The following is a 24,256-nucleotide window of genomic DNA, read 5'->3' as shown; positions in this document are numbered from 1 at the left end:
GAAGTAATAAAGTCTCAAGATGCTATTCTCTAGAAAGAAGCCATGGAGGATGAAATAAACTCCTTCATTCAAAATGGTATTTAGGCAACTCATGGATCTAACAGAAAGAGCAAAGCCAAACAAATGCAAGTGGATCTTCAAAAGAAAGTTGTGAGTTGATGGTGGCATTGACAAGTACAAAGCAAGATTAGTGGCTAAAGGTTTCACTCAGAAAGAAGACATCGACTTCTTTGACGTCTATACACTAGTCTCTCACATTACTGCCATCCGAGTGTGTTGATCTCCTGGGTTGTGATCCAAGATCCTGTAGTACACTAGGTTTCATCCGAGTGTTGATCTCCTGGGCCACAATCCAAGATCCTATAGTACACCAAAGATGTCAAGATAGCATTCTTGAATGAAGATCTTATTAAAGAAATTTACGTGGAGCAACCTAAAGACTTTATCGTCAAAAGCTTAGATAATAAAGTGTGCAAGTTATTTAAATCTCTCTATAGTTTGAAGCAAGCTCCAAAGCTATAGCATGAGAAATTTAATAAAATTATCAAAAGTGATGGATTCCAGGACATTGAATCTAACAAATGTCTATACATCAAGATCATAGATGGAAAGGTAGTGGTAATCTGCCTTTATGTGGATGATATGTTGATCATCGGGACCGATCTACAAATAGCAACTTCTATGAAGAAGTTTCTCTTGGCACAATTCAACATGAAAGACCTTAAGAGCTGATGATATGATGCTAGGAATCAAGATTCTAAAAACAAAATATGGCATAGGCTTATCTCAGTCTCATTACATAGAGTATGTGGAAAAAGTATGGATATTTTGAACTACCAGTATCATCTATACCTTATGGCTACAACAAAAAACTTCTAAACAAATACTGGAAGTCCGGTGAAACAAACAGAGTATTCTAAGATTTTCCGGCAGCCTAATGTATGTAATGAGTTGTACAAGACCTGTTATTCCTTTCACACTTGGAATGCTTAGTGGACTCACAAGCAATCTAAGGGGAGCACATTGGGATACGACTAGGACACTAATGCAATATTTGAAGGGTACCTTCAAACTGGGCTTATTCTATTCAGGATATTCTATAGTGCTTGAACGTTTCTCAGATGCTAGTCGGTGCTCGAAGCCAAATGAGTACAGATCGACAGAAGGATTCATTTTCACCCAGGGATGTGCTGATGTCTCATGAAAATCTAAGAAACAAATGGTGATTGCACAGTCTTCTATGAAGTCCCGGTTCTATGCATTAGCTTCTGCAGGAGATGAGTCTGAATTGCTCAACAATCTTCTAATAGATCTTTCGTTGAAAGATTCGCTAGGGGCAACCATCAGTAATTACTGCAACAATCAAGCAAGTGTTGTTGTAGCTAACTCATTGTTCAATTGCAGAAAAACAGACTATTCGTCTGAAGCAAGGTTATCTAAATGATAGGTCATAGAGTCATCTCAGTGATTGACGTTCGATCTTTAGATAATATTGTAGATCCCTTTACTAAATGTCTGACACGAGAGTTAGTTCAAAATACATCTGCCGGAATGGGTTTGAAGTCAATGTAATATTAGTCAATTTATTTACCATGAATTAGATTATTAGTTCAAAGTCTAGCAACTACAATTAAGATTCTTGGTTCAAAAATATATTATACTGCTTGTAATGCACTTTGGGTTTGATGCATTTTACTATCATATGAAAGATTGACTTTCTAAAGCCTTAATAAATCCAAAACACTTCGGGTGCTGAGCCGATAGCACATCTTAAGGATTTACCTATGCAAGGTCAAGTTTTGGCCGACTCCTAAGGAATCTACTGGTAGATCCTAGAACCTTTGCAAAAACAGAGATAATAGCACAGGGCCATTAATGTGCAAAATAATCCCATCATGTGAAAGGTTGTTCATGTAAAGCCTTAATAATTCCAAAGCGCTTCAGTTGTCGAGTACCGATAGGAGCTCACCTTGAGGATTTACCTATGCAAGGTGGGGTTTCGGCGAGGTGGGGTTTCGGCGAATCCTACGGAATCTATTGAGTAGATCCTAGAGCCTTTGTAGAAATTTAGACAAAGCATAGGGTCACTAACATGCTACGAAAGACATGAAAGCTCGTCACAGGTTGGCTATAAAAGGCCTTAATAAATCCAAAATAGTAGGATGCTAGTGGGTACACACATTAAGGATTTACCTATACAAGATATCGTTTAGGCTAACTTCTATGAAATCCGCTAGGTAAATCCTAGAGTTGTAGAAATTAGGATAAAGCACAGGGTCATTAATGTGCTATAAAATAGGAAGGAAAGTGATATCATAGTTCAAAGTTTGGCTACTATGGATAAACACTTATTATGAGTTTATGTGTGATCATTGAAGAGTATGTAAAGTATTGGTTCAAGACTTAGTTCATCATATACTTAACTACTCTTCAATTGATCTAAGTGAGATTCAAGTCCTAGCAACATGTTCGCTAGGCACATGAAACTAAAAGCGACGAAAAGTGAAGTTTGAAATTTGTGGGGGACTGTTAGATTTATTTCTTATTATAAATGAAAGGTTTCAACTTTAATAATCCTCCATAAGATTCGGCTGAAACGTTGGTTTGGGTTTTTTAGTCGTGGGCCATAGATTGTGGTTATCGGGATGAGTTGCAATGGATGCTATTGTTTGCCTCAGAGCTGGGTTTGAGGTAGAATACAATCTTTGGGCTTCTAGATTTAAATGAGCTAATAATTGAATCTAGAACAAGTAAATTCGCTTCATAAATGCAGCAATTAAATCGCTTCATAAATGCAGCAATTTAATTGGATCATAATTGAAGAGGTTTAATAACTTCAAATATTATTGAGCTCATAATGAAGGATGTTAAATATAGTTCTAATGATATTATTAATAAGGGTATTTAGTCCAATAATAATATCATTAGTAAAAACTATTAAATAAAGGGCTATTAAGTGAAGGCTATTAATTACGCCAAAACCTATAAAAGGTGCCTAAATCCTTCATCAGTTCATCCTATACATCAACAAATTCAAAGAGTCCTCTACATAGCCTACAGAATTCTTTGCATATTCCAAATACAAAATTTAGCATTTCCATTTGCAAAGTCTTGTCTATACAAAGAGCTCCTGGTTGGTGCACACCAGAGTGCTCTCTTTGTTGTTCCTGGAACTGGTTCATGCTTGGGATCATGGGCACAGGAGTAGCCGAATAACGCTTTAAGTAGTGCGTGTAAGGACGCACAGCAGCATCATCAAACAAAAGAAATATAAAATATAAAATTCCCTTAGTTTTTGTCCAATTTTCTATCATCTACTCCAACAAGACCGCCTACCACTTCTACCAGGTATAGATATCATTCTCATGAAAAAGAAGCTAAAAATAAAAAATAATTCCAAAAAGAATGGATTAATATTTGTTACTATATAATTTAAATTAATTGTATTTTCTACATATTTTTATTTAACTAGTTAAAGAGTAAAAAGAGAGATTATTTGTTTAACATTTTCCTTCAAAATCTTTTTTCTTAATCCTAACCAAATGCAAAAAGAATCTTATTTCTTTTTCTTTTTGTTTCTTTAATTTTTCTTTTCTTTTTTTTTTCTTTTTTTATTTTTATTTTCATTTGCACTCAAATCAAACACAGTCTAAAGAAAATTTTTGGGTCTTCCTGAAGAATGAGATAGAAGCAGTTGATTCACTGCTCGTTTGTAATTAAAAGGTAGGACAAACCTGTAACGGTTCATTTTCATCAGTGGAACCAAGTATCTCATGAATAAGAACTCTGGCGTTCAGGCAGGAAGTACGATAAGTTAAACATTTCTCGACAACATTAGAAGCAAACTTTTGTTGGCTCATCTTCACTATCTGCCCAGCAAGCTTACTGATAATTGCAGACCGTTCTTCTGGTTTCCCATGTTGCAGTACATGCTGCATTCAAGCAAATTCAACTCTCAAATAAATTGATAGGTGTAAAATGAAAAGATTAAAACCTATGTTTATTCTATAGATTGATTATGGAAGGCATGAAGAACCACAACAAAATGTGCCGCTTAAACATGAAAATATCCTGCACACTCGCATGTCAAATACAAAGAATTTTTCATGAGATCAAACCAACTGTAAGGGCATCCATAAAAAATAAATGAAGAATTGAATGCTTGGGGATGCAGGTAAACTTTCCAACAAGTTACAGCAGAACCACCATGTCAACGCATGATATCTATCAATCAGACATTCAGAGACTTTGCTCAAAAAAAAAAAGAGGTCAAAAATTCACATACTGGACACACAAAAAAGCAGCTTGTAGATCACAGCACACGATTTATCCAACATAAAGGCTAGGATGGAAACATCGAGTACGGCGATGAATAGAAGCTCAATGTTTATGATGTATAATCAAAAGATATGGCTCTTATAGATGAATCATTTTCTTTCATTTAGCTCCATTCAGGTCCGCTCTCTCGGTTAAAGCAACATCTACCTATTACAGCTGATTTCCCATTTTTTTATGGGCCTTTCTCTGATCTATGTTGGTCCATTGACTACATTCATTTCCTATCTAGTTGACACACTAGTTTCCTTTGCACATCTTAAACCATCTTACTTTGTTCTTAGTCATTTTATCCTCCAAGGAAGCTACCTCCTGTAGATGCATTCAATTGTTATCCTATCTGTATGGTATTGCCACTCCCCCTCAACAATGTTGTTTTTAGCTAAACCCAGAAAAAATCGCTAGTCTGTTATAGGCTCAATTGGAAAGATTCCATGTCTTTATCTTGTCTACTTATAGGACTGTCTACTGCACTGGAGAATACTTCTGTACTTTTAAGGACAATACAATTGTTTGCTAAACTTTAAGATTAATGTAATTACAAATAGACCCCAGAGTTATGTAAGCCAGTCAGCTGATAACTCCCAACTGCTTAACAGTTTCAACATTTCTAAGACCCTGAGGCTGAAAATCTAATCTGACATTCTTGCCAGTGTAGACTATCAATTATGATAGTCCAACATTTCGTCTGAGGGGCTGGTGTTATAGGTCTGTTTGTTTATGTATATATCTAATGGATTTGGTATTCTCGTTCATGGTTCCCCATCTTGTTTCTTAATATAGATGAAGTTCTTATTTTGATATTTTGGCCGCAAGAATTAGTATATTCTGTGTGAACCAATCTAAGACATAAAAACTACAAAATGTTGTCACAGAAGAAATGGATTCAGTAGATTCTCCGTGACATATCTATGTCAATGCATTCGCTACTCGAAACTACACCAACAAATACATCATTCTATTGTCCCGCAACGCTAAATGTCCAAACCAAATCAATTGAACGAGTAAATTTGACCCGCACAATACCGCGGCATTAGTGTGCAAATTTTGAAAAATAATGTTTTAGGTATTTAGTTTAAAAATAACAGAGTACTTAAAACACTAAAACAAATATATAGGAAGCTACAATAAAACATAGTAACGAACACCGTCTATTAAACTGCCGAAATATAAATTAGCTCTAAAATTAGTTTGTTGGAGTATGAATTTAAGATTGATTTTGGAAACGTAAGAGTTTAAAAATAAGTTGCATAAAACTTTGTGATTACACACATCAACTTTTTCGGAATCGAATGTGGTTAAAAATGGTCAAAAACATTTATAGGCTAAAACCCACAACATTAGTGTGATAAAGTCAAAATTTAATGATTTAAGAATTTCATTTAAAAATAAACTATTACTTAAGCACTTAGCAAAAATGAAGCAAGTTACAAAAAATATAGCAATTTTCGTCGTATACCCTTGCTCTATACATATACATATATTTAATGACTTGGAACAAAAATATAGAAAGTTACTGCAAAAAAGTGGCGACGTACTGTGTACCTAACTGTTAAAATACAAAATGAGTTTAAAAATAGTTTCGTTTATATTAGCCCCTTAAATCTTTCATATCTGAAATTAATCCCCCGAGGTCATTAAAATTGCTACTTAGTCTCCCAATTCCTAAGTTGTCTTGAAATTAGTTCCTCAAATCAATAAAATTGCTATTAAATCTCCAAATCTTAAGTTTTTCCTCGTAAAATGTTTATATACAATACTAGCTTGAGCAATGAATGTATCCAAGCTGATCACTCAAAAGAAAGGTAGCCAAAAATTATACATATAAATGTCAAAAACTCCTGAATTAAAGAGATTGATTTGAAACAACTTATGAGAATTGGGGTATGTAATAGAAATTTTGATGATTTCAGGGACTAATTTCTCTCTAATTGCTATTTTACTCTTGATTAAAAGGACTAGTTTCAAAATAACTTAAAAGTTGAGGGACATAATAGCGGTTTTTATGATTTGAGGACTAATTTCAAAATAGCAATTTCAACGACTTGAGTTGCTAAAAATATGGAAGATTTAAGGGACTAATATCAAAACCCTTAAAAATAATATAGTGATCAAAAGGAAATTTGTCCCTCAATCCATCAAAAGTTTTTGTTTAATTCCCCAATTCTCATTATTTATTTTAAATTAATCACTGTAATTGATAACCTTACTCTTGATTGGAGGGATAATTTCAAAATATCTTAAGAAATAGGGATCCAATAGCAATTTCAATGATTTGAGGGGCTAATTTCAAAACAACTTCAGAATAAGGCGTTCCAATAGCAATTTCAGTGATTTGAGAGACTGATTTTAAAATATGAAAGATGTAAGAGACTAATATCGAAAAAATCCTTTTTTCTAATAAATGGGTAGGTTTTAGAATAGATGAAGTTAACTTTGGGTATACATGAAAAAGAGACTAATATGGGGACCTAATAGCAATTTCAATCTCATTGATTTGAGGGATTAATTTTAAAATATGAAAGATTTGAATAGCCAAAAAAACATTTTCTAATAAATAGGAGGGTTTTTAAATAAATGAGGTTAAATCTTGTGTAGAAGAATAATAATGCTCTGAGAGATTCGAACCCACAACCCGCTGTTGTAAAAAGTAAACCTGTTACCATTATGCTACATTATCTTTATCACTTCCATTCGAAATTTGGTTTTTCTAACAAGTGTGTGAGTTTAAAATAAACGAAGCTAACTTCGGTTGTCCATGAAAAAGAGACTAATATGGGGATTAATAGCAATTTCAATCTCATTGATTTGAGGGACTAATTTTAAAACATGAAAGATTTAAAATAAATGAGGTTAAATCTTGAGTGTAGAAGAATAATAATGCTCTGCGGAGATTCAAACCTGCCACCTGCTATTGTAAAAAGTAAAACTGTTACCGTTGTGCTACATTGTCTTTATCACTTCCATTCGAAATTTTTATTTTATCTTAAGCATTACTGTTCATTACCACAGAACCTACAGTATTAACCCAATTGTTTTAGTATATAGATAAATAAGAAATTCAGGACCAAGACATAAGCAGAAAATAGACCAAAAAGTAGAGAATATGGAGAAATTAACATGTTAAAAACAGCTAAGACGAGACAATGCCATTACAATGAAGAAAAGAATTGATTAAAACCAGAATGAATAACGTTGAACGAATAACATACTTGAATCACATAATTTCCATACTGATCCTGAGCCAAAATACACACGGATCGCATAATTTCATCCATCATAATGCTTTGTGTTTTCAGATCATCGCAGTGCTCCAAGACCCTCTGCCAGAACATAGAGAATCCATATTAGCAATGACATAATTATCTACAAATATATTATCAATCAAATTAAAGAGCCAACATAGATCTGGTACACATCCAGGCAGTAAACTAGAACCTGTATAACTCTACAACCATAGGGGTGGGAAGAGAGTGCCACAACTTGTCCATAAAAGGCAGATATAATAAACTGGATCCTTTCTTGAGGTACGCACTCAATGCACTTCTGGATTACATGATTGCCATTCTGATCACGAACACATTTCATGATTGAACCATCAAGTTCAGAAACCATCTGTGTCTGCTGATCAACATCAACTACTTCCAAGGCCTACAGAAATGCCAGATCTCTCTTCAAAAACCTTAAGTCGAAACACAAATTAAGATGTCCAAGAATGTGACTAATATTACGACTAAGTAGGCAAAACAAGGCAAGACAGACAGCAATTAGCAAAATATAGAAAGACAGGAAACAGTTTGACCCATAAATAAGTAAATTATTCATACTGACAATAGCTTTAAAAAGATGACGGATACTGGACTTCGCTTCAAGCTACTAAAAGAGTGAGATGTTATGAATAATAATAATAATTCAATCCAAGTCAAATAAAGAGATGTCAATCAACTCTGACATATTGATATTTATCTAAAGAAACAGGTTGGGAGAGTTGTATAAAGTGTAGCAAAGGAAACAACAGGAATTGTTCACAAACAGGATGAAAACATCAACTGATAACTTTGTGGTACACAATAGTTAACAACCATTGACTTCTGTAAATGTCGGCAGTAAGTTCTCCATAGCGGGAACATTCACGGTACAACATAAATGCCATAAATAACAACAATCGAACTCTATGGAAATTATTTAGGTACACACGGTGAACATTTTCATCATCTAAGGAGGGAAACAAAGGTCGAAGTGAGTACACTTAAAAATTCAAACCCCGGCAGAAGGGCACCTGTGTGCACATCCATTTTCTCAAAAGTCAAAACCATACAAAAGTAGTCTAATTTTAAGCATGCCAGCTAAATAAGCTACCATGCTTCCTTAAGAGGCCACAAGCTCTAGGTGCTTAAGAAAACTACAACTATTTAACTAGGAAAAAGCCAATAAATTTTACTTAACAGAGCGAATTCATGATAATTGATGATTAAAATGTCCAACAACAGAAACCTCCTTTTCCAATTTCAGAAAGAAGATTGCATAAATTATATCAAGCTCTTGAAATGCAACAAAAATACTCAGAATTTTCCTAAGCACCCCAAAGGATGAAGATCCAATGTCTTATTACCATGTTTAGCAAAATAATTTTCTGGCAGAGCTCGCCCCAGATCTATGTTGAATATTACAACTTCATACTCCTGTCACATCAATCCACATCTTATTCAACCTAAAGATAATCAATCCATTAACACATCCAGGTAACCACCGGCCCAACCAAACTATCAATCGACATATTTGACGGTTCTTGTTTACAGTAAACAGTTCTCAATAATTCATCAGCCCTAGCAGATCCGTTCCATTAGTGGGTAACCAGAAGCTATGAGGACAAACGTCAATTTATTAACTCTTCATACCCTGAATTGTTTCATGATATAGGCAGCAGACTTACATCTGGATTTTAGGTACTGGCCATACTGTGTAGTGTACACAACAAAGAGAAGTACTTACAACTAACCTGGTTTCAATAGTGATTCATTTGATTGAATACATGGCACCTGCAATGCACTGATTCTCATCTAAAAGGGCCGCATACCAGATATCCCACATATTTGATATGGATACATATTGGTACACATGGGACGGGTTCATACCGTATGAATCTATGCTTGGTTAAAACTTAATCCATGCTACCAATACTTATCTCTTTAGTAATGGATACACAGCTTATGTCTCATAGTTATTTGATTGGATTTTTTACTATACCCAATTCTAGTGCAACAAAATTTAATGGGTTTCAAGATTTCTCCTCTTTAATCAAGTGATCTACACTCCCTCTCTTCTAACCTTCAACCCCAATCAGAAGAATTATGGTAGTCAAGAATGGTGGAAGACAATATCCAACATACGGGATAGCATAAACAAAGACAATTATGGTGGCCGGGAAATGATGTATAATCTTATGCCTTGGCTGATTTAACATTATACAAATGTATACATAAATGTTACTGATTGGCAAAGAGCAGATTTTAATTGGTGTCTATTGTGCAAAATTTCAGATTATCATAATAATCATATGCTTTGTGCTTTACTAGTGTTAAGCTTAAATTTTGATTTCTACCTTAGCAATTAAGAAGTCACTATTTCTATGTTTATGATATTCCCCTCCGTGGATAATAAAATGCAAATATGTAAGGTGTAATTTCCAACACTTCTATATCCTTAGGATTTTATGGATTTGTTGTCTAAAAAACAGTGTAGAGAGCAGAGATTTTACTTTCGTCGACTGAAATGTTAGAATTTTGCTTTATTTTACTTTATTACATGGATATAAACTTCCATATCCACAGAAAATATGTATCCATGATTCTTTGAGATATTGAGTGATGAATCCACATATCCATAGAGCTCAAATAACAGATAATTGTATACCTATTGGTGGAGCATAGAATGTTAAAGATGAATAGATGTAAATAACAGACCAAAACATATGAACAGACCTTTTGAATTACTCTGCAGCCATACATCTGAAGACTGAGAGGCAAAACATGGCCCATAAGTTGACTGGCAAGCTGGTTTCTGTGGATTTCTGTACCATGCTCAAAGAACTGCCAATTCAAGTGTTTGTGTAAGTTCTTAGCATTCTCATGATTTATTTTCTAACCTGCTGGAATGAATAGAACATTACATACTTTCTGTATGACGTAATTCCCAAAGACATCAGTCATCAGAACGCGAGCATGGGCAAGGATCTCCGGGAACAATTTATTCTTTTCCTCAATTGAAGCAGTTTCCAGTTTTTGTTGAATAAAGCGGCTTCCATATTGATCACCACTGCATTAGGGAAGAGGAAATAATAGATCAATTAATCTTTAGATTAGACTTGAATACTGGAAAATATTTAAGGGTTTCTATGATATAAGACCACAAATCTTCTTTATTTCTATAGAAACCCAACTCTTGGTATTTCTAGATAAGACACCCCAATTCCTTTTAAGTTGTTTCAAAAAGGATCCCATGAAGGATTCTATCCAAATTCTTTACCTAAGCATGATTAACTCTTAAGAATATAGATTGAATAACTATAACAACAATAGGAACCCCACTTCATTGTCCCTCTACCTTTGTCTTCCTAAATCACGTCTCGTTTTGCTATTTTTCCCAATATCTCTCTATTTTCCTATCAAAATCTCAAACCTTAACACCTCATTTGGTAGAGGAATCAAGCCAAGTGAGAATGGAATGTAATAAATGTAGACTATGTAGTAATGGAATGCTCATTTCCATTCTCACATTTGTGTGACCATTAGGGAATCATGATGTTTTTGGATTTTTTGATTCTCAGTTAAGGGGAAAGCCCATTCCTTAGCAACTCGAACGGAATGCCCATTCCCTAGCAACTTAAGTGGGAATGCTTACTTAAGTGGAAATGACCATTTCAGCTTCAAAATACATGTCATGTTTGGTACACTAGAACAGCCAGTCGAATGGGCTTTCAATTCCACCTCATTCCCACGCACCACACAAGGCATAATATGCTTTAAGAACCTAAAAAGAAAAGGTACAGATCGAAGGGGAAAGATGAAGGGAGACAGACAACGGGCGTAAGGAGTTTGAGAGAGAGAAGTTGGGGAAGAACTCAACCCATTAAAATGGGATAAAATGGTCTATTAAAGTAAAATCCCTAACTGTACCAGAGAAATTTACAAAATTAGTTTTTTTGGGAGGCCGGTTTTTGGGCGGGGGGGTGGGGGGGGCCGTGAAGGATTTGGCGGGTCTTATCTATCACTAAAACCGAACATTTCCACCAAATGCATAGAGATATTCATAATCATAGCTGCAAAAAAACATAAAGATTATTGGTATACAAAAAAGCATTCAAAAGCCAAAAGAAAATGTACAGTAACTGGAAGGAGACCTACTGTAGGTTTTGATTGGCAAGAGAATGACCTATAACTCTTCATGACTACATGTCAAGAAAAAAATCAATAACAGTAAATTTTGTAGTTATTCTGTCAGAAATCTTGCGCAACCAAACCGGTCGAGGCAAAATTTATTTAGTCTATTTTATGTTACTATCAAGGATCACAAAAAAAACTTGGCACTCGAAACTAGAAGAAGATGTTATTAATTTAAGAAAAGCATTGGAAAAATCAAATGACTATGCATGACTACTGGAGGTTCGTAACTGTGGGTTTACCCTGGACAACAAGGCTTTAAGCAGAGCAAAATGTTAACGAATATGGTAGTTACTTCTTAGGAAATTCGTGAGCAACCAAAATGATCAAACATGAGTTATTTTATTTCATATTACTTGCAAAACCATTACTAAAATACCTGAATTCAACCACATGATCTGCAATTTCAGATAGTTCAAATGATCTGGTTTTGTTGGTTTTGAATTCTTCCAGCAAAGTTGACGCAAAACCTTGTTCCATTATGCCATTTACATGGTTCCATGATCCTTTAGATCCTCCAGCCCCACTCCTAAATGAAGAAGGTAACCGTGACAACTGTTCCTTATGCCTTAGTGGACTTCCAGGAACCAGTGCTGGATATGGCATGTGAAGACCAAGAGCAGAATTCCCATAGAAGCCATTGTTTAAAGAACTGGATTTGCCTAAGTAGGGCCCATCATAAGGCAGACGCTGCTGTGCAAGCAATACTTCAAGATATGCTTTGTTGTAATCCGAGATATCCATGCGATTAGTACCAAGGTAGCTCCTCCCTAAAGCAGGATCATTCAGGTCTGTAGTATAATCAGAAGCTCTCTGCAGATACTGTGCATAAAATGGGTCAACAACTGGTGTCTGAAAAGCAGCTCCTGGTCGATTTCCAGTTCTGAAAATATATTTTCCTTCTGAACCAGTTGCCATACCACCACCTGTCCAAATAAACAATGAGAAAATGAAATATGGTGTAGTAGGATAAAAGGTCTGCCAGCAAATTTAATATGAAACGTAATAGATAATCATAACACACCTTCATCAAGCTGACTGTTAAACATTGCCGGCAACATCTGAAGTGTGTTTGAATTGCGTCCAACAAAGTCACTGTTTGCAACATCAGTAAGATACTGACCACCAGATCCTGCCAAGCTACTCTTGGATAGATTCATTGGAGATGATTTTTCTTGCAAGCTGACTTTTCCATTAGAAGCTAATGCAGATAGACCAAGATCACTGGGAACACCATTATTCTTTGAAAACCCATTTTGTGCCAGAAAAGGGACAGGACCATGGTGAGACTCAGATTCAGGCTTAAGCTTCTGCTGCAAATACTTGTTTCGGCCATTATGCATATTATATAGCCCTTCTGGTTGATCAGTGAAATCGTGCTGAAGCTGGTTCGGGGCATAGTTCTCCCCATGTCCTTTCATATTATGTGAAAGACTTAAGCCAGATAGGGCAACTGCTATATCACCAGAATCATCCATGTGAGAAGCAGCACCACCAAAGCCATTTGAAACAATCTTCTTTTGAGCATCGATCAATCTTTCCCCAATAGGAAGAGGGCATGGGCTTGAGGACCTTTCCATCAAATGAGGTTCTGGTGTTGTACTTCTGGATAAAGAGGAACCAACAGCTGCCGCGAAGGACTGTGACCTAAGCAGTCCTGGAGATGCTTCTCCAGAACATAAGCCACCAACCAAACCCATGCCATTATGTGGCAGCTGGACATCAGAAAGCCTGTTCACATCATTAGAACTGGCATAAGCATTGCGATTAACTGGGCGAGGAGGATGTGGAGATATTGAAGGCAAATTGACGAGGTCTTCCTGCGAATAAAAACCAATTTGTCTCAGTAACTGACATAAAACATTTTTTAAGATCTAAAGTGGCGCCAACTTAATGCAAAGATAAAATGGAGCAGTGTTAACCCACCAACAAAGAACCTAAGTAGAGAGCGTTAAATCTCAAGGGATAGATAAAACAGTAGAAGATGTTCATGTAGTATGTAAGAAATATTGGAAGAAATTTATCAAATATGGGAATACAGGAACAATTTTCCCATAAATATATGAATACATATCAATCAAAAACATAAATCTGTGCAGATGAATGAATGAGAAATGAATACATATCAATCAAAAACATAAATATGTGAAAATGAATGAATGAGAGGAGTCACCATACAAATTTCAGTATGTAGATTTATGCAAAAATAACAAGCACATTAGCTGCAAAGTACATTTAATGAGGTATTGATGCCACATAAATCTCTGGAGATGTACAGTAGGGAACATGTAAACTTCTACGTATAAGAATTTATGCAAGAATGCAAAATACAATGGAATTAACAGTGATCATTGCATATTAAAAGGAAAAAAATTAACAATTAGCTTCAAGAACTCAGACCAGCTGTAGGATACATGGCATAACATTCCACCAAAGGAAGGTTTCCCGATCACAAAGATATGTGGCATACATGAAGCATAGACACGGAGACAGTGTATGGGCACAGCACAATATGAACATGGGTACATGGATAGTTTTGAAGATAGGGACACAGGTAGAACATGAATATGACAATAGTATAGATAAATATAAGAGCATAAATTTGCACTGAACACAATATGACTACATAGGTTTGAAAAATCTACAAAACTGAAAGATATTGATACATCGTAAATGAGATAAAAGCAAAATCGAATAAAGAAAACTGGATCCGTTATATGAACAATCATATTTCTCTAACTATATAAATGTAATGCATCATAAATCAAATAGAAATGTGGACACATCATTCATATATTTAATTTTTAAACTTTTTAATGTAAAATGCATGATTCAACTATATTAAATCTAAGACACGTTTAGAATATGTTGCAAATTATAGGACATGTCAAATGGAGTATTCCATACGTATAGTCAAGTATTCAAATTTCCAAGTACTAGATAGGTAATGGATACAGGAACATCTCCTCCAAAGTTTGGGTGATACATAGCATGCCTTACTGTACAATCACAACAAGTTTTCCCTTCTTCCTTGTTCTGGGAGAGCCTGCTTGTCAAATCTGTTTTGCTTACCCTTCATACCTATTGCCTGTGGGTCATCAATTTTCATCCTACCAAAAAAAGCCCTCAATGAGGTTGAAGCTATCAGTAGAAAACTTCTGTGGCGTGGTGTGGAGAATAGCAAAAGGATTCCACTTGTTGCTCGGTATACTCTTATGCAAGGTTTTAAATATTGGTTATCAAGAATTTATCAGACAATCAAAATCCATATCAGATAGCGGATATCGATGATATATCAGAGATAAATAGTATTTATCGGAGCGACATTACCGAATGGTGATATACATAATATAACATTCTAAAAAGTGATCTAACCATACTTAATGAAATATAAACATACCAAATGTAAATAATTATGTTTAGGATCATTAGCTAATGGTAGAAACTCGGGTCGGGTCGAGTTATGTTTAAAGTGCATTGAATATGTGCCAGTTGCCCAAAATCAAAACTCAAACAAAAGGCCAATAATTCTGATTTTTTGGGTCGACAATATCGGCCGATAACTCACTTTATCGCTGCATTATCGGCGATAAACATCTAAAAACGATAACAAATTCAGAATCGAATTTATCATGGCGGAAGGCCCCCAAAACCGATAAATCGCCGATAATATCGGTTTATCGGCCGATATTTAAAACATTGTTCTTATGTTTGCCTAAAGCATCAGGCGGCTTGGATTTTCATGATGTTAGGTGAGCTAATGTCGCCTTAGTGTGGAAACTTCTTTTGGTACTTCCACTGAAAGCTGATTTCCTCTAGCTTATGCGGATCCATGGGGTTATGTAAAGGATGACAGCATTTGGACTCTGTGTATAAAACAATCTTTCTCTTGTAGATTGAAGTCTAGACTGAAGCTCATGCAAAAAGTAGACCATTTGGCGATGGCCAATGATGAAAATACCAGTTGTACAGGGCCAGGTCCATCTTTTAGCTCAAAAGGAGCCTGCATTGCTCTTCTCCCTCTCAAAGAGTTTCGTGGAGGAAACTAGTTTGGAGCAAAATGACTCCCCCAAACATTCTTTTATTTTCTGTTGGTGTCATAATAAATTCTCACTAGAATGAATCTTAGAAAGAGGGGTATGGACATATCTTCTACTTGTCCTCTTCGTGAAAAATATGATGAAACAATAGATCATCTATTCTTGGAATGGGATTTTAGTAGGAAACTTTGGTGCCTTGTTTCCAATTATATACATATAAAGAATGTTCCTTCGAAGTGGGATATCTTTCAGAAATAGTGCAGAAGTGGAGTTATTGCTCAATTTAATTCAGTTTCTATTGCCGCTGGCATATACCATGTGTGAAAAGCCAGAAATGACTTTCATTTTTAGGAGTATCAACCAAATGTTGACGAGTTGATGCTACAGATCAAAATTATTTTGAAGATTCAGCTGAGTGGTGCCTCAAACATGGAAGACTCTTTGAACAACAGAAGATGGTGTTCTCAGTTCTACATCCACCCTTTCTTTGATAACAAAAGTTGAGTTTTTGGCAGTTTGGATGAATGCAAATTGAAGTTTTATGTGTACATAGAGTAGGAGTTTTTGTACTTCAATACTTTACTTGTAAGTATCAGTTTTGAACTGCCCTCTTGGAATCTGTAACTTATAACTTTTGTATTGAACAAACTTACCTTTCATACAAAAAAAATTAAAAAAAAAATTAAAATTAAAATTAAAAAAAAAATTAAAAATTAAAAAATTAAAAAATAAAAACCATTGTAAAGAGCTGTGATTGTAAGAGTTCACATTGAAAAAAGGTAGGATTGTAAGAAATCAGATTGCAAGAGTTCACATTGAAAAGAGGTAGGATTGTATGAGATTAGATTTGACAAAGGATACATTGCATAAAATACTACGAGCAGGACTTTCCCATTATGTCTTCTATGAGTAGAAAGCATGAACCAGCAAGTGTAAACCGATATAGTCATTGTTTCCTTGTGCTGGTGCTTTGTGTGAATCGTTCTTTCAAGCTTCATTTTGCTGGCTGAGATGGTCCAAGGAGTTTTAGGATTCATGGTTTTATGTACTAGCTTATGTTGTGAAAGTGGTAAATACCAACCAACCTAATTCTACCTTTTCGTCCTACCAGATTGGCTTTGAGACATAATGTCCCTTGCCTTCACGAAATGTGATGTAAATTTATACAAAATTATTGGAGTTTATTAATCATGCACTCTTAAAGATCTACAGCCCCTCCGCAGTCCATGAATTATACCAGGGTCCATCAAATAACATTAACTAATTCTTGGATCAGACACCAGCCATCTTTTGTGTCTGTCACTAACTTAGAGATTAAAAAGTTGACCAAACATATAGAAGACAACTTAAGCTATTCGCAATGAAGTCACCTAAATATGAAGAACCACCATTCCCGCTCTTAACAAACGAACGAAAAATGGAAAGAAAAAAAAAACTAAGAAACAGAAACACAACCATGATGTCAACCTGATAGCAATAATCTCCATAAAAGTGAAACCTAAGGAAAATCTATCCAACAAACAGACTACAACTGAAGTTTGTCAAGCTTTCCGTACATTAAACTGATCGATGTTTAGAGAGTTTAGAATTACCTAGACCATGCTTAAATTGATGGTTAAGGTTATTGCTCATTCTTAAACAAAGGACTCTATTTTTTTCAAAAGCAGATTACTTCATTCTTTTAGCCAATGCTCGAGGTTGAATATCAGGTACATTCCATAACGTGCACGACATCTTGCTTTTGAGAGTCAGCAATGGTCTTCATCATAAACTGGCATAGAATCATATTAAAGCCAATGCTCATGATTATCAGCAGCGACAATCTTCGGTCTTTGATATCCACATCTTCTTTGTCAGAGTGCCAACAACAATCTTCAAGATAAATCACCTCATAATCATGCTATTACTAGAAGTGGTAACTAACTTCCTGGCAAGGTTTGCACCAAGAATGAGCAAAAGATTTTCTGACATGAGAAAAAATAACCATTCAAAAGACTGTATAGCATTATGTTCCCGGACTTTTCTCATTCAATTCATTCAGAGAAATCATATCACTCTGTTTTGCTATGTTTTGCACCTCATTTCCCTATCAAAAGATATTTCATAAAGTCTGGAAGAATCCATGGAAACATTGAACAAATTTATTGACCTTTAGAGAGTTGATACCAACTCCTAGTTAGTTGGTTAAAGTTAGGAATAGGCAAGGAACATGTATACAATAAACATGTTAGGCAAGTAAGGCACATCACTGCACATCACTGAGAGACATAACTGCCTTTGTCGGACTGACAGATACATTTCAGTAGGACTAGTGTTAGGTACTTCTCATTCAGAAGTCTTATGTGTACACCTTTGGCCTTTTCCTTTCAATAACAAAGGCACATCTTGCAAAGGGGATGGCATTCTATTCTTCACTACATGAGAGATTAACACCAAGGTCTGTAGTATTGAACTATATCAGTATGTAATGGCCATACAATATCGGATTTTATGTATGTCTATTTGGTCCAACCAATAATTACAACTACTATTGGCCAATAGCAATTGAAGAAAAGGTTAAGAAATGAAGTACCAAAAATCTTGGGTGGAAAAAATCAATTAATTGAATAGAAAGCTCGTGACTAGATTCTGATTTATTTCAGCTTTGATGATAAATTCTTATCCAAATTCAAAAATTGTCAAAATTGCCAAAACATTAAAAAAATCATTGAAACACCTCACTACTGATACCAATAAAGGTGAAAGGAAATCAAAAACGCCATGAAGAATTCAAATTCGCCAACTAATTAGAACTAGACTCAATTTCAGCCAAAATCAAAACGTTTTACAGAATGCTAAATCACCACATAGTGCAGCCTCCTTACAAAGGCACTACTAAATTAACCATTTCCACAACAACGACACCACTGCTCAATATCACTAGCCAATTGATGCTAAAAAAAATACAACCCCATCAAGGAACATGTAAAACATACTATGATTATTTTGAGTAGGAAGTCATACACCCACATATCGAACATGGCTATGTTCATATTTAATGTGTTTGACTACTTCTTCATGCAAGAGAAACTTGTAAAGGTAAAAATAATAATTTATGACTTCTATTCTCAAAATGGTGACCTATTACTATAAACTAAAACAGTTTTTTTAGTTTTTATTATAAATTATATTATCTTTTCTGGAAAAATGCCCTCTCTCGAATTCTTGTGCATTACACTGGTAACAAACTAGTGATAATAGTACAGATACATGCTACTCAAAAGGCTAGGTTTGAGCATCTTTCTTATCATTGATAACAACTATAATACCAATATATCTATCAAAAACCAAGTAGCAATATAAAAAAAAAATAAAACTGCCCAAAAGATTATATTTATCACCTGAATAACATCTGCAAAGCTCTTCCTCCTCGTCCCCAACCCGGCATCCCCCAACCCAATCAGCCCACCATTACCCCACTCCTCCTCCTTCAACCCTCTCCCCCCATCATCGCCCCTCGGCAACCCAGGCTGCACCGAAAACAAGGATCCCCCGCCTCCATTAGTCCTCCTGTCACCAATCGCCGATTTCGCCGTCCTAAACCTCTGAGCCACTCTCCAATCCTCTCTCGACACAAGTGGCGGCGGCATCCTAGGGTTCGCCGTCCTAAACCTCTGAGCCACTCTCCAATCCTCTCTCGACACAAGTGGCGGCGGCATCCTAGGGTTCAAGATATCATTCCCATAATAATACGACAAGTAATCAGGATGAGCCCTCATCTCCTCGTCAGAGAGGACCAAGCTCTGCATCGCAATCCTCGAGCCCTCGACAGTCGGCGGAGCGCTGCCGCTTCGGAAAATGTTGAGATCCCGCTCTCGATCCAGAGCCGCAGCTCTGCTGTTGTTCTGTTCGCTGAGTAGAGCTTCGAGTTCCTTCTCGAAGTCATCGAAATTGGACGAGTTCTCCGTGATCATTGTTGGAGACCTAGGGTTTGAGGCTCATAGAAATTTTCTAAGGTTTGAGGTTTTTTTTTTCTAGGGTTTGTATGATTGATTCTAGGGTTTGTTGAGAAAAATCGCGTCTTTTGATTGGGGGGGTTAAGGGAGAGATGAGAGTGGCGCAAGCGAGGGCGAGGGGGTGGAAACGGGAGCGTGAACGGGTAAGCTTCGTTTGGTTGATTTGGACCGTTGGATTAGATTTGAACGGTTGAGATTGTTGTATTAGGTTTTGGACGGGTAAAACTGTAACCGAGGGTAATTATGGGTAGGTATATCGAGCTGCGTAAGTTCTAGAGAAACTTTTCATACGGCTTAATTGCACCTAAACACCCTATACTTTCTCCTACCTTGCACTTATATACCTTACTTGTTTTTGACGGCCGTTATTTATCCTGAAGTTATTAATAGCCTGGTTACGCAAATGTGAGAATTTCCTCGAAAATTAGCATTCCACACTCACGCACATGCTAAATTTAGGACATTTTAACTTTTAATATCCGTTAAATTTAATGTTATACCCAGGGCCGGCGTTGGGGGTGTTCAAAGTGAGCCCCCGCACTGGGCTCCCAATTTTTTGGGGCCCCCAATTTTTTTATAATTATATTTATATATATAAAGAAATAAATGTGGACCGTCCATTTCACACCCAGCTTAATCTCAACCCTCTGTTCAAAAATCCTCTTTCAAAAACACATCAGCCTCACCCCTACCCATCTTCTTCACCTATTCTTCTCCGGCTCTTCGACTCCACCGCGGCACCGCCCGAGGCCGAGGCGGCGAGGCCAGCCCCAAATCGTCGTCAGCCTCCATCCTCTCTCCGCCCTCAGCGGCTCAGCTCAGGCTGCTCTGCTCAACCTTAGACCCGAAATCGCCACCAGCACCAAAATCGTCGACTTCGGTTCGGAATCGGAGTTGTTCGGAGCTCACCGACGCCGCGGTCTCTCGACTCTCGCCTAAGCTCTCTCATCTCCTCTTTTCGCGTATGATTCCTTTGTTTTTTTTATTTTTTATAATTTTTTCTGTTGTGATTTTAGGGTTTTGTTGCTGATTTGAGATTTGATTTCTTGTATTGCAGGAGATCCAAACGGGTCTTACATTTTCGGTGCTGCCGTTGCCGTAGGGCCGTGCTGCCGCTTTGTATTGTTTAGCCGGAGCCGGAGCTGTTCAACAGGTTGTATTGTTCCGAATCTTTTGACTTCTTTCAATTTGATTGTGATATTTTTTGTTTTATTATAGAAATGCCTCCAAGAAAATATCCATCTGGATATGATAAACGCAAAAAAAAAAATTGAACAATTTGTCCAAACTCAAAGTGGAGCGCTTGATAAATTCATTATTAGAGAAACACAAGATTTAGTTAAAAATTCAATTGAAAATGATAACATTAATGATTTGGGCCTGAATGAGTATGAGAATGAAAATGATGATGATCAAAGTAAAAATAAAAATGATAATGAAAATGAGAACCAAAATGAAAATGAGATTCATAATAAAAATAAAAATGATAATGAAAATGAGTATCAGAATAAAAATGAAAATGAAAGTAAAAATGAGAATCAGAATAAGAATGAAATTGATATTGACAATAAAAACGAAAATGAGAATAAAAATATTTTAGGCAATGAACAATCTAATGAGTCCATGCTAATGAATTTGAATATTTATGATCCAAGAACTTGGGATAATTTGGACACAAAATCTAGAGATATATTAGTGGAAAATGGCCATATAAGAGATCTATTAGTCAAAAAAGGTCCGAAAGATAAATTAGGAAGGTGTTTTTTCTTGGCATTTGACACTAGACATTTATTAAATGGAGAGAAATACAATAGGGAATGGTTAGTTTATTCAAATGATATTGATAAAGTATTCTGTTTTTGTTGTAAATTGTTTAAAAATGGTTTTAAGAAAAAAAAATTAATAAATGAAGGATTTAATGATTGGATACATCTTAGTGCTAGGCTTAAAGAACATGAAACAACTAATGAGCACATGTTTAACATGAGTACTTGGCTTGATTTACGCATAAGATTAAAGAAAAACAAAACAATCGATAAAAATATTCAAGAGCAAATTAATAAAGAGAATGAATATTGGAAGAAAGTATTACAAAGAATAATTTCTATTGTTAAATATCTTGCTAAACATAACTTGGCATTTCGAGGAACAAATGAGAGAATTTATCAAAATAATAATGGAAATTTTTTAGGCCTAATTGAAATGATTGCAAAATAGGATCTAGTAATGCAAGAACATGTTCGACGTATTGACCATGGTGAAATTCATTATCATTATCTTGGTCATAGCATTCAAAATGAATTAATAAGTATGTTAGCTTCTAAAATCAAATGTGCAATAGTTCAAAAAATTAAAGAAGCTAAATATTTTTCAGTAATACTTGATTGTACTCCGGATGCAAGTCACCAAGAACAAATGACCTTAATATTACGATGTGTCGATATTTCTACAAGCCCGATAAAAATAGAAGAATTTTTTGTAGAATTTTTAAAAGTAAATGATACATCTGGACAAGGACTTTTTGAAGAATTGTAAAATGTGCTAAAAACTCTTAATCTTGATATTGATAATGTACGAGATCAAGGGTATGATAACGGGTCTAATATGAAAGGGAGACACCAAGGTGTAAAAAAAAATTACTTGATATTAATCCTAGAGCATTATACACGCCTTGTAGTTGTCATAGTCTTAATTTAACACTTTGTGATATGGCAAATTATTGTGATAAAGCAAAAGATTTTTTTGGAGTGATGCAATGCATTTATATATTATTTTCTCACTCAACAAAGCGATGGCAAATTTTGATAAATAATGTAAAAGGTTTAACTGTGAAGCCATTATCGGATACACGTTAGGAAAGCCATATTAAAAGCATTAAAGCAATTAGATTCCAAACACTTGAAATAAGAGAAGTACTACTTCAGTTAAAAGAAACTGATAATGACTCCGAGATAAGGAGTGAAGCGGATTCTTTAGCAACACATGGAATTGGAAATTTTGAATTTTTATTAAGTATGATTATTTGGTATGATATATTGTTTGCTGTTAACTTAATTAGAAAATCTTTACAATCTAAAGACATGCTTATTGATAATGCTATAGATCAAATAAAAGAATTGATTAGGTTTTTTGAGGATTATAGAGAAGTTTGGCTCACACAAGCTATGTCAATTGTTAAAGAAATTGGCACTGAAATGGAAATTGATTCTATATTTCAAGTAAAACGTCAAATCCGTAGAAAAAAACAATTTGATCAGAATGTTAATGAGGAGACAACACAATCAGCTGAAGAATCTTTTAGAATTAATTATTTTTTGTATATTGTAGATCAAGCTATTGGTTCACTAAAGAAAAGGTTTGAGCAATATAAAGCATATGAAGATATTTTTGGATTTTTGTTTGGTTCAGAAAAGTTAAATTCATTAGATGATAATAAATTGAAAGCATGTTGTGATAATCTTGAAATTGTTCCAACATATAAAACATTTTCTGATCTTGATGGGAAAGAATTATTTGGAGAACTAAAAATCTTATGAAATATTTTACCAAAAGAAACAAAGATGGCTATTGATATACTGAATTTCTTAAAAATACGAAATTGTTTTTCAAATGCATGTATTGCTTATAGAATATTATTGACTATACCTATTGTTGGCCTTCTTATTTTGATGATGATTTACAAACAATTTACTACTAATATTGTTTGTCTAGTGTTTGCGTTTTCTTATTTATTGTAGACAAACAATATGTTAGAGGATGGATGGAATCAAGCTTTCACGATCATATCCAATGGAGGTTGGAGGAATTGTGGAGTGAAGCATCGTACAATTCAAGTTCAAGATCCAAGTTTAGCTTCATCCGCAACGTGTACCAAGTCAAGCTTATTAAAGATCAAGATCGGCTTGGGTAATTTAGTTTAGGTTTTATATATTATGTGTGTTAGATACTCTAAGCTCAATATCATATACACACACATTTTATTGGTTTCCTTGTATATATATATAGTCATATATATATACATAAGTTTTGGTTTCTACGCATATGTATAGTTATATATATACATACATAGTTTTTGAGTTTTCATGTTTATAAATATGAAATCACATGTTTCATATTTATTATTGTGTTTTAGTATATATTGCATAGAATATGAAATTTTGTGAAAATATTGTATTCTTAGTTTTTGGACTTAACAATAATCATATACATATTTTATTAAGTCTATATAATCATTGTGCAAAGTTTTAAAACATGGTTTAGCCTAAATGTCAAATTTCATATGTTTACATTTTTCGTGTTTTGGATTATTTTGTAAAATGATGATTTTTCACAAATAGGAAATGCAATTTGGAAAATTCTTTTTGTAACATGTTCATTTACATGTTTATATACATTTCCCAAAGTTTCATTATTTTTGGACTTCATTTGTTATTTTTAACAATTTTCC

At 35.0% G+C, this 24,256-nt stretch overlaps 1 protein-coding gene and 1 long non-coding RNA gene across 4 annotated transcripts in view; one reads left to right on the top strand and one right to left on the bottom strand.

Moving 5' to 3' along the window:
• The window catches only part of LOC109825105, an 18,288-nt gene extending 4,220 nt beyond the window's left edge, over positions 1-14,068 (top strand). Inside the window, exon 3 of the long non-coding RNA XR_002242898.1 lies at positions 14,056-14,068. This is a non-coding gene — a long non-coding RNA (uncharacterized LOC109825105). The remainder of the gene's footprint in view (positions 1-14,055) is intronic.
• Positions 1-19,928, bottom strand: part of LOC109825104 (pumilio homolog 1-like) — a 28,565-nt gene extending 8,637 nt beyond the window's left edge. Inside the window, exons 1-9 of one of the 3 annotated variants that reach the window (XM_020391834.1) lie at positions 19,466-19,928; positions 19,195-19,396; positions 12,799-13,594; positions 12,154-12,700; positions 10,509-10,650; positions 10,317-10,424; positions 7,774-7,986; positions 7,548-7,658; positions 3,735-3,932 (exon numbers count right to left, since the gene is read on the bottom strand). In XM_020391834.1, the coding sequence (XP_020247423.1) occupies positions 3,735-3,932; positions 7,548-7,658; positions 7,774-7,986; positions 10,317-10,424; positions 10,509-10,650; positions 12,154-12,700; positions 12,799-13,594; positions 19,195-19,396; positions 19,466-19,767 (2,619 nt within the window). In that variant the 5' untranslated portion in view covers positions 19,768-19,928. The other 2 variants (XM_020391836.1, XM_020391835.1) reach the window with 2 other exon arrangements.

Source organism: Asparagus officinalis, chromosome 10, assembly GCF_001876935.1.
Source record: "Asparagus officinalis chromosome 10, Aspof.V1, whole genome shotgun sequence".
NCBI lineage: Eukaryota > Viridiplantae > Streptophyta > Magnoliopsida > Asparagales > Asparagaceae > Asparagus > Asparagus officinalis.
Note: the sequence above shows the minus strand (reverse complement) of the source record. Positions and strands in the feature narration are given on the sequence as shown.